The sequence below is a fragment of the Antrostomus carolinensis genome, unplaced genomic scaffold, assembly GCF_000700745.2.
Source record: "Antrostomus carolinensis isolate BGI_N321 unplaced genomic scaffold, ASM70074v2 scaffold15785, whole genome shotgun sequence".
Lineage (NCBI taxonomy): Eukaryota > Metazoa > Chordata > Aves > Caprimulgiformes > Caprimulgidae > Antrostomus > Antrostomus carolinensis.
Genome location: NW_010317235.1, coordinates 29060 through 45279, shown reverse-complemented (window position 1 = coordinate 45279; position 16220 = coordinate 29060). Strand labels below are relative to the sequence as shown.

At 43.6% G+C, this 16220-nt stretch overlaps 1 protein-coding gene across 1 annotated transcript in view; it reads right to left on the bottom strand.

Annotated features, from left to right (window-relative positions):
* Positions 1-16220, bottom strand: part of LOC114818602 (uncharacterized) — a gene marked incomplete at its 3' end in the record, with an annotated part of 33707 nt that overhangs the window by 15503 nt on the left and 1984 nt on the right. Inside the window, exon 2 of the mRNA XM_029085090.1 lies at positions 13774-13867. Coding sequence (XP_028940923.1) covers positions 13774-13867 — 94 coding nt within the window. The remainder of the gene's footprint in view (positions 1-13773; positions 13868-16220) is intronic.

The window sequence follows — 16220 nt, the reverse complement described above, 5'->3', positions numbered from 1 at the left end:
CAGAGCAGGAGAAGACACTTCCTTGAGATCTAAGTAGCAATAACAAATTTTAAAATTGGACTCAAAGGTGGTACACTTTGATCTAAGTGGACAATTAAACCATCAGTTCCTGTATCACAACCGAGGTGCACAGTATAAGAACAAGGTGGTGATATATATATATATTTTTCTGGTTTTGAAACAGCAGCCTGAAAAATAGAGACAGGAATTAATGATCTGAAGTTTGCAAGTGCCGGTGCTCACGGTGGTGGCACAATGCCTGTTAAGACATCACTGGCCCAATGTGATTGAGGTATTCACTGAAGTTCTGCCAACTCACATCAGATGTTGAGCAGTTTTCTGGCACCTGGTTAAAACCATGGGGCCTCATCCACCCCTGAGTCACTGCAGGCGTGAACTGGTGTAACCCCACAATGTTCTTGGCACAAAAGCAGTGGAGATGCTGGAGAGGACTTTTCTGGAAGAGGCCTGGACTCTTGACAGCAGACAGAGAATTAAGGAAGTTTTTCAAGAAAGACCATGACACAGAAAAATCTGAAATGTCTGGGCTAAACTCCCATCCAGTGTAAGTCAGACCTGTGCTGAGTATCTACCACAACCACACTCTGTGTCAAGCACAAATAACACTCAGGTTTATCCATCAGGATGAAATGAATTGTTAGGTTGGCTTTGCTGCCTGCATTGATGAGATCTCCACCAACTCCAAGGGAAGTTTAAAGACCTGGTTCAGTTGCAGGTACCCCTTCCACAGACACCTGCCGCTGGGACTTGAATCCTACCCTTGCTTTCTCACTTGGCAAGCTGATGGTGCTGAAGAAGCCACACCATGCACAATGCCGCCTTTATGCAATGGCCCCACTGAGCCAAGAACATGGTGGTGTGATAGGTCTGTCCTTCAGGGGCTACAGAGACTAACAGCTTAATTTCATGGAAGCTGAGGAGCACAGCAGAAGCTATGCTGCCTCTGGTCAGTGTGCCTGAGATCAGAGCAGAGCTAGAGCACAAGGCATCGCGCAGGAAGCATGGCTGATCTGGGAGTCCAAGCCCTAGACCAACACAGTGGAGCCTCAGAGCTCTTTCCTGTAACTCCCTCTCACCCTGCAAAGGAAGGAATTTACTGATGAGAAGGTGAGTCAAGAGATTAATACGCTCCCTGCTCCATCCTCCCACCCTCCATCCACTTGCTCGTGGTAAGGAGACGTGTCTCCATGGAGCCACACAGGCTGCTCTGCCCACACATACCAATTCATCACCTGTGGTGCCAGCCCCTACGCCACTGCAAGGACAGCCGGGAAGGCAGCTGGGTCCTGACTCCCTTCCACGCTTCAGGAGATGTTCATAACTACCTGTCCCTCCCTTGGCTGAGATTTATCCAGCAAGTCAACTACATTAGTACACAACCTAAGCACCAGCTATGAAATATTATTGAAGGAAAGTTATAAACACTCTGCAAATTTTAAAGGACAGTGTTTTGATGGGGATAGCTTTGCAATCTGAAACATAACACTTACCATCATTAGTGACTTTTTTTTAGTGAGTTCTATTGTTGGGAACTCCTTCAGTCTTCCACACGCCGCAGAAGGCATTGCCTTCTTCCACCAAAGTCTATGGCAATGCTATATCCAAGGAATATGGATTTCACTAGCCCTGTAGTCCCCAACTTCATGATGCCATGTCACACAATACAGCAGATCCACAACACACAGCATCAGTTTTTATTCTCCCCACTGCTGTTAGCTTTAAACCTCTTAATTTCTTAAAACTACAATTACCTTTGGAGGGTCTCACTACACTGCTTATGAGCCAAGCAGGAGAGATCGCTGCACCCACTGCTGCCCCACGCCTGAGCTGAGAGGTCACCTTAGCGTATTTCTTGTCAATTTGACTTGACTGCAACCGAAATCTGAGCCCAGATCTATATCCTGTTAGTAAAGACTGACTTCTGGGTTTGCCAGCAGCAGAATCCCCAGCATAGAGGCTTTTGCTGTCCCCTCTCACTGAGAGCTTTGATTTTCTGTCACCATTGAAAGAAAGGCACCTAATGTGAAGAAAACAAGACAGGCATTCCAAAGGGCAGATGAAACCAAGGGTTCAGTGCTGCGTGGGCTGGCTGGTTCTCCCTGCTCAGTAGCATCTAGCTAGCCCAGCCACATCTCCAAGAGCTGAAAAGAAACAAGGCATACACAGCAGTAGTAATAAATACAAGATACACATAATAAATACATGCACGCCAGTGGAAATTCTGGCATTTCCCTGTTTGCTTTCACTTGGAATAAAATGAAGAAAATTAATTTCTCTTACTATCCTAAATGTTGTAAATTCCAACATACTTCCCTTCAACACAAGCAAAACATTTTGTTTTCTTCAGGTAAAGGTGCTTGGTATAATAACAATGAAAAATGTCAGGATAATAATAAATGTCATACAAGAAAGATGAAAAACCACTATTTCACTACAATCTGTAAGATTAATTGAAACTGACTGAAATATTTAACTCTAAATGGACCATGTTTTACATTGCCACATTGATTTTTCTGCTTTGATTGCACAGAGCTTTCAGGCATTTGCATCAGCTGAGTCCAACCACTCACTTCAAGGAATTGTCTGTTTCAGGGATCGTGGGCACAGCACCCTCAACGCCGCCCCGATGTTACCCTCTTGGTGTAGAAACACAAAGCACAGAGTGTTCCCTTCACTACCAAAATTTTCTAAGATTTAAGGTTTCTTCAGCCAGAAGCTGTAGGGGTTGAATCCAAATGATCATATGTAATAGCTGCTGACAAATCTATTTTTGTGAATTTATCTAATTCTTTATTAAATGAAGCTCCACTTTTCAGCATACAGCCCCCTGAGGCAGTGAGGCTGTGTGCCCCAAAGCTGACAGGTGCTGGCAGGATAGCAGCCGTTGGTATCCACACCAGAGCAAAGAAAAGGCAATATGTAGTATTTATTATTACTGCTGTGCATGAAACAAGGGTATAAAGATAGGACCACATCCACATTCGGTACGGGTTACACTCTGGTTTACATCAGCCAGTGGTCTCTGGTGTAAACTAGCAACCAGTTTGCTCAGTGTGCTGCTAAGTACCTTCCCAAAAACCTTACCTCAGTTCCCCAGTCTCAGCTCTGCTCCTCAGAGACACAACTATATCACAGCCCCATCACTGGAACAAGCAAATCTTAAATATAATGGAGCCACGCAGACCGTGTCTTTTGTTTTCAAAATATCACCCGTGCATTCCTTCTCCCTTTTCTGCCCACACTGTATTTCTGGTTTCAGGGCTTCCTACCTTGCTCTGCCATCCATTCTGCAAAACCAGACAAAATCTATATTCTATTTGATTCATATCAAAGATACGAGATTTCCATTATGAATGGCTACTTCTTAAATAAATTTAGGTACATTAATTGTATTTTCTTCCTCCTTTAGCCTTCATTTAAAAAGGCATTCTGAGTTTTTCTGTTTTCTATCTACCCATTTTTTAGTGACACATCATTACCACTCCTTGGGCATGAAAAAATGCTCTTGGCTTCAGGCTTCAAACACTTTGATACTGTATATACCTTATGCATTAAATCCTTCCATGGTTCATAAAAAATCCATACAAAACTCAACTCCCCCACTCGTGAATTAGAGACATTAATGAGCAAATGACTTCATTAGGAAGTATCGTGTTTAATTGAAAATGCATTCAATCATGGCTAAATGATTCAACAGGGACTCTTCAGCAATGAAAAAAAGATGGCCAAAAAGTTGTTTGATAGAGAAATAAATAGAATTATGATCGGTGATGAAAAGGGTGAGTAAATGATCATCCCTTGCAACACAGGGACAAGGAAACACAATGAAATCATGAGGTATCAGGCAAAAGGGAGAGAAATTACCTTTTTTAACAAATACCAAGATGTTGTGGAACTCACTGCAACAGAGGGGTATGTGCTGAAAAGTAGACATTCATTAAAAAAAGAAAAAAGTAGAAATTCACAAAAATAGATTTGTCAGTGGCTACTACACGTGACCACTTGGATTCAACCCCTTCAGCTTCTGGCTGAAGAAACCTTAAATCTTTGAAAATTTTGGTAGTGGAGGGAACACTGCTTCATGTTCCTACACGTTTTTAATCATCCCCGAGCAGCAGCAGGGGGTCTAACCCAGAGTGACAATTCTGACTGTTTATCAGCTGTCATTTATATTTCCCTAAGAAGTCACAAAACACATAACAATAATATTTACAGCTATGGTGTTGTCCTCCCAACTTTCTAAGCAAAATGTTTAACTATGTTGGGTACCCACAACCTTCTCCCTTCCTTTCTAGTCTTTCCCATAGTCACACAACATTACTTGAAACTTTATTCCTTTGCTTGGTTAAACAGTGAAAAAGAGAATGTGCCTGTTTCATGACATGATGACCACACTGTTTCTCTTCAACTGCCTATTTCCAGCTTTGTTCACGTCTATTTATCAATAACAGCTTAAGCTGCCTATTTTTTTATAGAGATGACAACACTATGACTTTTGATCTCTCTCCAAAAACTAAAATAAATAAATAAATAAAAATCATCAAATCTATGGGATAAGATTAATTTTGAAGCTAGGTGTTGTGGTTTTTTGTTGGGTTTTGGGGTTTGTTTTTTTTTTACACACAAGAAGAATGGTCCAAATAGCTGGCCTATCCCTTCTCTATGAAAAGAGAATATTTAATTGCCTTTGCACTTGTACTGCTGTGACATTCATACACTCTGAAACTCACATCTGACCTTGAAGCTGGAAAAAAGGACCTGCACGTTCCTAGTTACCTGGGAATGAGGTCTATAGTGGGAGTAGGACCAGGAGGCAAATGCCAGCTGAGACTTTCCTTTACCTTTTTCTCACCTGTGAGATCAATGCCCACACCAGTCCCATATTTGTTGCCAAAAAAAGGAGTGAGGACAGTAAGCCTCACAGTTCCTGGCAGTACAGCCCAAATCTTGTCCAGTGTGTCCAAATCCCAAGCACAGTAGAGATTAGCCCTGCTGATTTTAATGGGATTACTCAGACTTCATGTTAAATACACACTAAAGAGCTGGGCTGGATCAGAGCTAATGGTTCAGCATTGAACCTTCCCTACACTGCTGCCTTTCATATCACAAACCTGATTTTTGAAACCACTCTGGAGCTAGCAAGTGATTTCTTTCACCCTACTTTTGGCCAGGCAGCAGAACTGCCATTTCCCTCCACAATTTCACCTCTTGAGCAGACAGCACTAAGAGATTCCCTGAGCTCACTCCAAAGTCACGAGACACCAAACACCCGCAGTGTCTATCACACCAGAGTAATTTTTGTTCCTCTGTGAGTCTCCATCGCTGCTGTGCATTCGGACAGGTTGATGCTGCAAGGTGACACACAGTCAGCTCAAACACACACGGTGCAATGTATTGTCACCTGCTCGTATCAGCACACAGTGCAGGGGAACCTGCCAGCCAGCCCTGCATTAATTGTGACAATCTGGTGTTAACCCAAGTCTCACCATCCCTGGAGCACACACATTCCCCCACTGCCTTCCTGTTGTGCTTTAAGCAGTGTCATCCTTGGCCTTCTTTGCCTAAACTCTAATTTGATTTTTTTTTTAAATTTATTTCCCCCATACAAATCATTAACAACAAAAAGATGTTGTGAGCAGCTATCACACATACATCAGTTCACCAGTGTACCACACAGCTGACCCCGATTTGCAAGTCATACACCCATTACTCAGCTCACTATTTTTCAAAATGAAAGCTCAGCAGGACCCCAGATAATTCCATTCACCCCCCCAGACACCCAGTGGGGCTGGGTGAGATCAGAGGGCTTGTATTTTTCATCTTTAGAGCAACAGCATCCTTGTTTTCTCGAGCATCCCACTAACACAATGCCCTCAGTTGTCTGCCTAGGACAGTGAGATGGAAGCAGCAGACAACTCACCACAAGACTCCTCCCTGTGCTGGTGGCCTCAATGGAGGAAGCATTTCATTGCCTAATTCTTCCCTTAAGCATTTCAGGCTCTGCAAATAAAACGACCAGCCCAGAGCAGACAGCATCTACTTCCATGCTTATTAAGACTAGGCAAGCTAGTTTTGCTCGCCTACAGACCTTTGTCTTCCACTCCCTTATTTAATAAACTAAAAACCAGCACTTTAATTTGAATGCATTGGGTTCACGCACTGATCAGGGAGATGGATCATAAACACCAGAGAGCATAAAAATTGCAAAGGAGAGGGAGAAAAAGCAGGTGTATAGGGAGGAGAAAGAACCCCCAAACCAAAGAAAAAGAACAAAGCAGAGGAGATGGAAACCTTCTAAGAGGTATTGCAAATTCAGGTCAAGATGGGGAAATGACAGAGCTGGTGTCTGCACCACGGGGCAGAGCTGATGGGGAGGGATTGCACTGGAGTTTGGCTGTGTTGGGAGGGATGCTCCGCTGCCTGAAGCACAAACACACCAAGAGAGAGTGGGAACTGTACACCAGCTTTTTTCCTACAGGGCTTTTTTAAGCAATATTTAATGCAGACAAGGCTAACTTGGCCTTCTTGTAACACAGCTGACTTGCTCTTCTCTGTATGAGCAGAGCACTGCACAAAGAGGACCCAAGAAGAGAGTCAGAACATTTCCCAGCAAGAAGCTGGAATCTAAAAGCTTAAATCCCTATCTAGGCTTTTGAAAAAAAAACAAAAAACAAACCAACCAAAAAAACCCAAACCCCCCAAAAACCCCCACTGCATAAAAGCTTTGTTTACTAAACCAGCATCTTTTAATGCCAAGTGCCTCCACGTAGTCTCCAGAGTCCAGGTTTAGATTCTTTAAACAAAAGTGACCTCCTTTCCAGAAACACAGACATCAACAACTGCTGACTTCAGTCCAAGCCAAACTGCTCAGCACCTTTGCAAAAATACTTCTGCACTCCTAGGTCTCAGCATCTGGATTCAGATGCTTCAGGAAGTCAATTAGAATTAAGTGAGTGCCCCAAGGCCCTGTTGTAATTCAGTGGGGAAGAAAAAAAAAATACTGGTAACTCAGGAGCTCCTGTCTCCAACCCTAAACATCCTTCAGTCACACCTTACAAGGCAGAAGGGTCTGTAGAAAGAAATGGAGGTGCAGAGATTTATGAAAAGGGAGGCATTGTAAACATTACAGCACTTTGTTTAGACTCTGGGTCTTCAAGCTAACTGGAAGCTTGGGAAAGTCACCGGGAACCGTATGGCTGGGCACTGCTTATGTATGTAAGAGACCAATGTATGTGTTTATTAGAGTAAATGTGGAGATAATGATTAGAATTCTTACCCCTGTCTCAATGAAACAGAGCACTGTATGGCAGCTTGCTCCCTGGCACAACAGCAGCACAACAAAATGGAACGAGGTAAAGTTCATACCAAAGCAAGGACAGACCTGAGGAGGCCATTTTGATAATCACACTGCAACACAGACAAAAATCTGGTGTTGGGCTGTCTAGAAAAGAGGAGGAAATTAACAGAAAAGAAGGGGAGGAAAACAAAGCAACATATAGGAAAACAGGGAGTGGGGCTGCTCCACCACAGGCAGATGGTGAAGGAGAGCTGGAAGCCTGATGTGTGCTTACGTACAGAGTAGGTTGAACCCTTGGGGCAGATTATGCCTTGCATAAATACCCATGACTTATCCAAATGAACAGAGTGGCCTACGTAGCTGAGCCACCATCTCAGCTCCCTGTAATTAGCATGGGAACCTATTAATTTTTCCACACTTCTGGGAAAAGAGATGAGTTCAGGTTGTTCCAACTATGAAGCAAATCCCTTTAAAGTGCAAGCATCTTTTCAGAGCTTTCTTATCTCCAGGATGGTATCTCAGAGGAAGGATAGTGCTGTGACCCACCTTGCTCCGTGCCACCTGCCCTCACACGTGTCCTGGCAGCCGCAGCCATCATTCACGTTGAGAATTAACCCAGCTCAAGGTCTCTCTCTGTTAACTGTGGCACAAAGTGCCCTGGTGAGGCCACATCTGGAATATTGTGTCCAGTTCTGGGCCCCACAGTTCAAGAAGGACAGGGAACTGCTGGAGAGAGTCCAGCACAGAGCCACCAAGATGATGAAGGGAGTGGAGCATCTCCCTTCTGAGGAAAGGCTCTTTAGCTTGGAGAAGAGGAGACTGAGGGGAGACCTCATTAATGTTTATAAATATGTTAAGGGCACAAATGTCAGGAGGATGGAGCCAGGCTCTTCTCAGTGATGCCCAATGGTAGGACAAGGGGCAATGGGTGTGAGCTGGAACACAGGAGGTTCTGCTTAAACTTGAGAAGAAACTTCTTTACAGTGAGGGTGACAGAGCCCTGGGACAGGCTGCCCAGGGAGGGTGTGGAGTCTCCTTCTCTGGAGACCCGCCTGGACGCCTTCCTGTGTGATCTCATTTAGGTTCCTGCTCTGGCAGTGGGATTGGACTGGATGATCTTTCGAGGTCCCTTCCAATCCCCAACATTCTGTGATTCTGTGATTCTGTAAAAGAGCAACATGCTGGGATCAAGGCAGGGAACTGTCAGGGCCAGAAGTGGTTTGAGGTCCTCACTTATGCAGACCCACAGGGCAGGGCTCCCCTGAACTCACCTACCAGCACATTGCTGCAACAGCCAGAGGGGCAGAGACACGGATGGGCCATAAGGATGGGGGGCGATAGGCGCTGCCTGCCACGTGCTTGGCCGGACAGACACCTCGCACCCATCACAACCAGCTGCCTTATCCGCCTTCCCAGAGGTACAGGAAAGGGGGTACTGTCTGCATTTATCCTTTTAAGCAATATAGAGCATCCTTCTTTTTCTGACACTGCCCTGACCAGGGTAACTCCTGCCTCAGTTACCTCTAACATGGTAATAGTGCTCAGCACAGAAGGAAGGTGTGTCTGCAGGAACAATAAGCCACAGCCTCTCTCCTAAGGCATCTCACATCTCTGCTCTGTGATTCATACTGATTTTTCCAGCCAGTTCTGGACCTGTTCAAATCATAGAATCATGGAATGGTTTGGGTAGGAAAGGACCTTTCATCTAGTCCAACCCCCCTGCAGTGAGCAGGGATATCTTCAACCAGATCAGGCTGCTCAGAGCCCCGTCCAACCTGACCTTGAATGTCTCCAGGGATGGGGCTTCTACCACCTCTTCTGGGCAACCTGTGCCAGGGTTTCACCACCCTCAGTATAAAAATTTCTCCTTTACATCTAGTCTAAATATCTCCTCTTTTAGTTCAAAACCATTTCCCCTTGTCCTGTCACTACAGGCCCCGCTAAAAAGTTTGTCCCCATCTTATAGGCCCCCTTCAAGGACTGAAAAGCTGCAATAAGGTCTCCCATCACAGCACAGAGTGTAGCTCAGAGACCCTCCTGGACCCTCTCCCAGGAGCACTGGAGCCAAGAATAAGAGCAGAGTATGAGTATCTGCTCCTATGTAGTGTTGTGCCACACAGCTCTGACTCTAAACTAGACCTAAACAGCTATGCTGGTACTGGCAGACAGTCTAGAGCTCATTTATTACAATATTCCCCCAAAATACTGGCTGCAAAGAGCAGCCTTGCAGAACACTCTGCTACAGAGGCTATCACAGATATCTGTGAGTGAACACAATACACCCTGCAGGCATCTCCAGGGGGGGATGAAATCTGGGTGGAAATTCTGAGCAGAGGTAAAGGGTAAGAGGTACTTCACTGAGAAGAGTTCAGGCAATGAATTCCCTGGCAGAATTTGATGGATTTAAGACCAGACTCAAGAGCATAGCCTCTTTCCACAAAGAAGGACAAATATCGGTGACTGAGGCATGGCTTTCACAGTCCCTTTGGAAAGCCACGGGGAGCAGAGCCCTGGGTCTAACAGGAGAGCAAGGTTTCTACCACATCTTCTCCGTGGCACTCAAGAGCAGGGTTTCTGAATGAGTGGACAACTAACCACACCCCAGAGAGTTTCTACAGAGAATAATGATGAGGTCAAACTGACAGGAGGGAAGAGAAGGAGAACAGAAAAGGAAGAAAGCGGGCGGGGAGGGCGTGACAGGGTGTGACAGTGGTAGTTAAAGCAAGGAACATAATTGGGCTTCTCTGTAGACTGAGTGGGTTGAGCCCTGAGGGACAGATTGCATCTCCTATGTAATTCCCATACCTTGCAAAAACCTGCAGTGATGGAAAGAGACTTTTGTCCCTACTCACTCCAGAAAACAGGTGATACAGGCACAAAAACCCAGGAAAATACCATCAAACCCAGTTCACTGGCTTTCACGCTGTAGGCTTCCAACCCAGAGCTTCCCATTCCACATGCATGCCACAAAACACATCCCCATACCTTCTAGCAAATACAAGAGCTGTAATAAAAAGGTCAAAAGCCACAACTACGATGTGCATAGTAAGTTGGATGGGGATTTTGTGTGGTTAGACTCTCAGATCATGACAGGAGCTGGGTATGCAGAGAAAGATAAATCTGTCTTTCATCTCTCCTGACAATAATCTCTGCTGACCTGGAAATACATCACAAAACAGATGCTTGGAAGAAAGAAGATAGGTGTTGGTTGTTGTTTTTTTTTTTTTCCTCCTAGATACTAGATGCTTCAGTTGTGAAGAAAATTACATATCAGATGAAGTTCAGCTCCTTGTTTTCCTCAGTTCTTAGTTCTCCTATGAGCATCCTCTTAACTGGTGACATTTATTTGGCATATCATTTCCCTCCGGAGTTCAGTCTGGCACAAGCTCTCATTGCATTAGGTGCTACACAATATAAATCAAAGCAAGCAACTTGCTCTTGCAGCAAGCTCTTGCCACTTGTTCATTCTTAACTGATATTTGCTAGGTAATTTCTCTACATAATCCTCAATCTATTCAATGTGTATTAGATGTCCTTCAGAAGAACTTAGTGTCACTAATTTGAGCTGTTTTAATTGAGCAAATAATAGATTTAATGATATTTCTGTGGCCCTGGATACATGAGATAAGCTTACAGGCTGAGTTCTTCTGTGGGGGTTATCTCTAAGGCTTCACTGCTTCAACACTCAGCATCTGAGTAGCTTATTCTGTCTCTGTGCCATTGATTCTGTGCTTCCTGACTTGTCTACCTGCAATAATATCTTGACAGCAGAACTGGAAACAGCTTCTTGTCACTATTTAATGACTGTGTCATTCCAGGCAGGCACTGGAATTCAGCATAAAGTGTATTTTATTCCTGTTCAAAATGAACAAAACCTCCCCTCCTGTAATAGTTTTCCTAGATGTGTCCATCTGCCCACCCCCCCCTTTTTTTTTCTGTCAGAAAAGAAACTTCCCAAATGATTTCTCTGTTGCTTTTCAAGCAAAATTTGATGCATTTTTCCAGTTGTCAAAAAAACTGTCAATGAGCAGCCTTCTTATTTAACCAGAAAAGAAGCAGAAACTATCTGTATGATGCTCTAGTTAACATCCTTCTCCATCCCCTCGGGATTCTTAGATGCTCTCTGAACATCTGGATCACAAGAATACACAAGAATACACCATAACCATTATTTTCCAGCAGAAAAGCTCTCTTCCAATAGAGAGTTCCTATCATCCACTTCTAGGAGAGACAGACAGATACCTACCCACTTATTTAGTGAGACTTGTCCCAAACCAGAATTAAACTCTGGAGGAAAAGAGAACTAGTCCAAAGATCCTGCCCAATCTTCCCCTTTCTTGCAAAGCACACCTGAATGAAGCTATTTGCTGTTCCTAAGAACATTCCTTCCAATCCATTAATTCAGAGATGCAACCATCCAGAGCAAACATACTCTAAATAAATATCCATTCAAACTCACAGCCATGTAGAGTAAAGGAATAAAGATTTGACCATCCATCTGGCCCTCCTGACATCAACCTTATCTGATTTATCAGGGACAGGAAGTACAACTGATGGAGCAGCGTGGGAGGACTGCCATTTCCACACTTAGCAAAATCCGGGGTTTTCACAAAGTACAACATGTCCTGGCTTGTCTGCTCCAACTGGTTCAAGGGAATTTGGGAGAACTTAAAAATATATAACATGCCTAAAGTGGCCTTTTGCTGACAGCAGATGGGCTTGGGGTTAAAAGACCACCCTAACACACCAAGAATGTCCTTTAGATTAGATATTAGGAAGAAGTTCTTCACTGTGAGGGTGGTCAGACACTGGAACAGGTTGCCCAAGGAAGCTTGGCTGCTCCTCTCTGGAAGTATTTAAGGCCAGGCTGGATGAGGCTTTGAGCAACCTGGTCTGGTGGAAGGTGTCCCTGCTGATGGCAGGGGGGTTGGAACTAGATGATCTTTAAGGTCCCTTCCAATCCAAACCATTCTATGATTCTGTGATTCTCCATTAAAGACTTCCTATGGTACTTTCAGAAAGTCACTTACTCTGGTTTTCCATCCCTGCCTACTGAATGAGACAAACAAATCTTTAGTCAGATTAGACTTCAAGCTCTCTGGGACAAGGGCTATCCTAATCTTATATCCAGGATTTGTTACAACGTGGCCCTTTCTAGCACATCATACAGAAACAGACTTTTTAATCAGAGAATCATACACGTCACCGAGTCAAACATTTCCAGTGCACACACACATCATCAAGTATAGATCCCTCACAACCACATTTTACCCATCTGACAGCTACAAACTCTGGAAGCCAACTGCTTGTCCTCACTGCTGCCAAAGTCTCTCTTCTCTCCCCCTGCATCAGTCTCCCTGCCACAAATATAAAAATCCAACATTGTCCATGCCAGGACTTTGCTCTTGTCAAGTCAATGACAGCCTGATGCTCCACCAGGTCATCCATGGTAGTGTCTCTCCTGTGAATCAGATGTTGCAAGTCTTTTATAAGGGTAATTTTTGAGGCCCTGTTCCCGCCCTGTGCTGGGAAACTATGGTTCTCACTAACAGCTCTCTGAAATAGTTCTCACTACAGTTCTCACTAATAGTTCTCTGCACAGCTTTGTGCTGCAGCACGTGGATGTGATTCAGCAGACCAGATGTGCAACATGAAGCAAGAATCTTGCACACACTTTCAGAGTCTCTGCAATGATAAGAGCAAGGAACTCCTCTAACAAGCAGAGAACAAAGAGTGCAGCTCCAGGATTAATTTCTCCCAAAACAAAGGTGGGCCATCACCAAAAAGAGGGGCACAGTCCTTTCATGCACTCCTCTCCCCTCCCTTGGGACTGCACTTGTGAGGCCACAGAGAGCAGAATTAAACCACCATCAACTATTCACCCACCCAAACTGCTGCTCTTTGACTTGCTGGAAAGGACTCACATACACCATCAGGTCACAGGAGCCAAACAAGTCGCCGCTCACAGCTGAGCCTTAGTAGCACGCTGCCTAAATAGGTGCTTTTTGCCTCTAGCACACACAAAGTAAAATCCTTCTTGTTGACCAACCTCATGTTTGTTATCTCACTTCTATAATCCCACTTGAAGCCTATGCCCTTGCTGATTTTACTAAGATCTCCCCCAGCTGCCCTCTTGTCTCTCAGTTTATCATGTAAATTTATATTGCTGTCTACAACAGCAGTATCCGAGTGCATCTCGATGAGACAGTTCTTTAAAGCTGTTTTCTAATTACAAAACCAATTAAAAAAAAAAACAACAAAACCCAAAACATAAACAGAAACAACCTCAGAGGAACACAGACATTTTATTTACAGCATGCTGCATCCCAGGAAATCTCTGCTGGAAACTACAAAGAACCAAATTTGTAAAAGTAACAAAACACATCAAATTAACACATCAGTCAACTGAAATGCCAACTAAATCCCAAAGACATAAAAACAAACCAGTTACTTACAGTTTGGTTGTGGTTCTGGAGGGAATTTGAGACGGATAATGGCCAAGATTATGAAAACAACCACAGGCCAGGAAATTAAAATGAACGACCATACCTATAAAACAGCAATGAAAATATATCGGTTACGTTTGTCGTATCGATGTGTCTCAGAGCTCGTCTGGAATGTACAAGTAACTACCCTAAATAAGTTACAGGATGCATTTTAAATCAGGAGGCCTGCCTTGGTATGCAGACTATTATAACCCAAGTATTATCTATGCAGGAAGAAAAATTACATAAAATTTCAAGAGCAAATAACAAGCCTGAAAAATAACACAAGCCTTCCTGTGTTTCAGTTTGGCTGATAATTACGGGGGACAGCGTTTTACGCAGCTTTGAGACACTATGTAATCATAAAAGCACACGGGGAAGCACTAGGCTTTTGGACACACTGATCACAAGATAAAAGAGCTGAAGTGTGAAAGGCTGGTTTCACTTTCTGTGAATGGCACTGCTCAAATGATGGGTAAAGACGACTTTGATTTGGTTATACCTCAAAATTAAAGTGTTTGATAAGTGAATTGATAAATCTACAGCATTTTTTTCCCCAGAAAAAGTTTCACTGTTCTTCAAAAACAGTAGCTCAGCCTCACAGTAGAGCTGAAAGAAATTCTTTTCGTAGTAATTATTGACAAGATGTGGAGCTCAGGCGTGGTGCGTGGTGTAGGAAGGGTTTATGGAGTTGTGTAACCAGTCAGCTGGAGAAGTCACGTTCAACACTGATCCACCAGGATCCCTCATATGAGCTTCTGACCCCAGCAACTTAACTCCCTGGCACCTTTCCATGCTCAGACTGTAGCAGTCCATGTAGATGGGCTGAGATGGCAGAGAGATGATATAAAATTGGCCTAGTACAGTGCAAAAAACATGAATATTTAAAGAGCTCTTGCCGCTGACATGAGTTGACCATTTCAGTGGACGAAAATGAAGAAAATACAGTCTGCTAATCATCTAGTGTAGCAAACCAATCTAGGTAGAAGGCCCGAAGTCAGTCTTCAAACTACAAACCTTGGGAGTTTTGTAAGCTAAGAAAATGCAATTATTCAAATAACCAACTGCTTTGGCACTGGTTGGCTAGCCTGCTTCCATGCTTACAAGATTAGAGTTCTCCATCCACCAGTAGTTAAGCTCAAACTACTCTGTGCTGCAGAATTGCTGCGCTACCTTCACGCCAATTTTTGAAACTGCAAATATGCCTTTCTTCAAAATCATCCCTTTTTTCATTGTTGTCTTGCTATTTTTTCCAGATCAGCACATATTATCCAAAACTGTTTTCCAAAGTAATTCCAAGCCCATAACAGTGTTTTCATTTCCTGTAACACTTACTGGAACATAAAACCAACCAAACAGACAGACAAACAAATCCTGGAGAGCAATTCAGCTTAAAGATGGTTGTTTTACAGCAACTCCATCCCTCTTGTCCCTGATGAGATGACACAGCGATGAAAATAGGAGCAAGATTCATGCCCCAAAATAGGCAAGTGACAGACATCAAACCATGAGGCACCTCCTCACACATCCCTTCAGAGAGGGTATTCCTATAATTTCAGCATTCAGCAACATTTTAGTTCTTACAGACAGCAATCTTCCTGCCTTTTATATATATATATATATATATATACACACACTGTCATTTATAACAAGATGCATCCCTGAAACTAACATCTTTTCATGATTTTTTTTGTATCATATGCTTTCCCTGTAACCAGTCCCCAAACACACTGTTTAACTCTGATTAATTCACGTGCAAATGGCATTATTAACGTATCCTCCTTGTTTAGTACCACGTAGGCTAAAGTAAAATGATGGAGTAACAGCACAGAAACTGGTATTAGTCAGAGGTTGCCTAAATGAAGGGCAAGACATCTGTCATGTTCTTGTGGGAAGGAATGAATACTGATTGTCTCTGCTCAGGGAAATCTTTGCAGCTCCCTGTTTGGGGCTAAAATGGTGCTTTTACTCCCCACTTTCCAGACATCTTTTCCCTTGGTATCCCTGTCCTTTAACTTATTGGATTTAATAGTAGCTGGGTACATCAGCTGCAACACACCAGCATTCCCACTGTCCTTGGCATTTCTAGTTAATAAAACCCAGACAACTATCCTGGGCAAACTGATTGCAGGTGGAATATGTTGACTTGAAAGGAGCCATAACCAACCTCAATTTGGGTCTTGAGACATGAAACACTGTGCTGTAGGTTGCATAATCCTTTGGTTACTGGAGTATTTCACTGCTAAAAGTAGATGTAACCACTCAGATCTTTCTTAGGAAAAGGATGCAGGCACATTTTCCTTCCCTCCTGCCTCTGTTTAAATAACATAGAAGCAACAGATGGAAAGCAAAAGGACTGCAAGGGGCATCAATTTCTCCAGTTCCTCTTGGAACACAGGCCAAACCTTGCTCCTGAG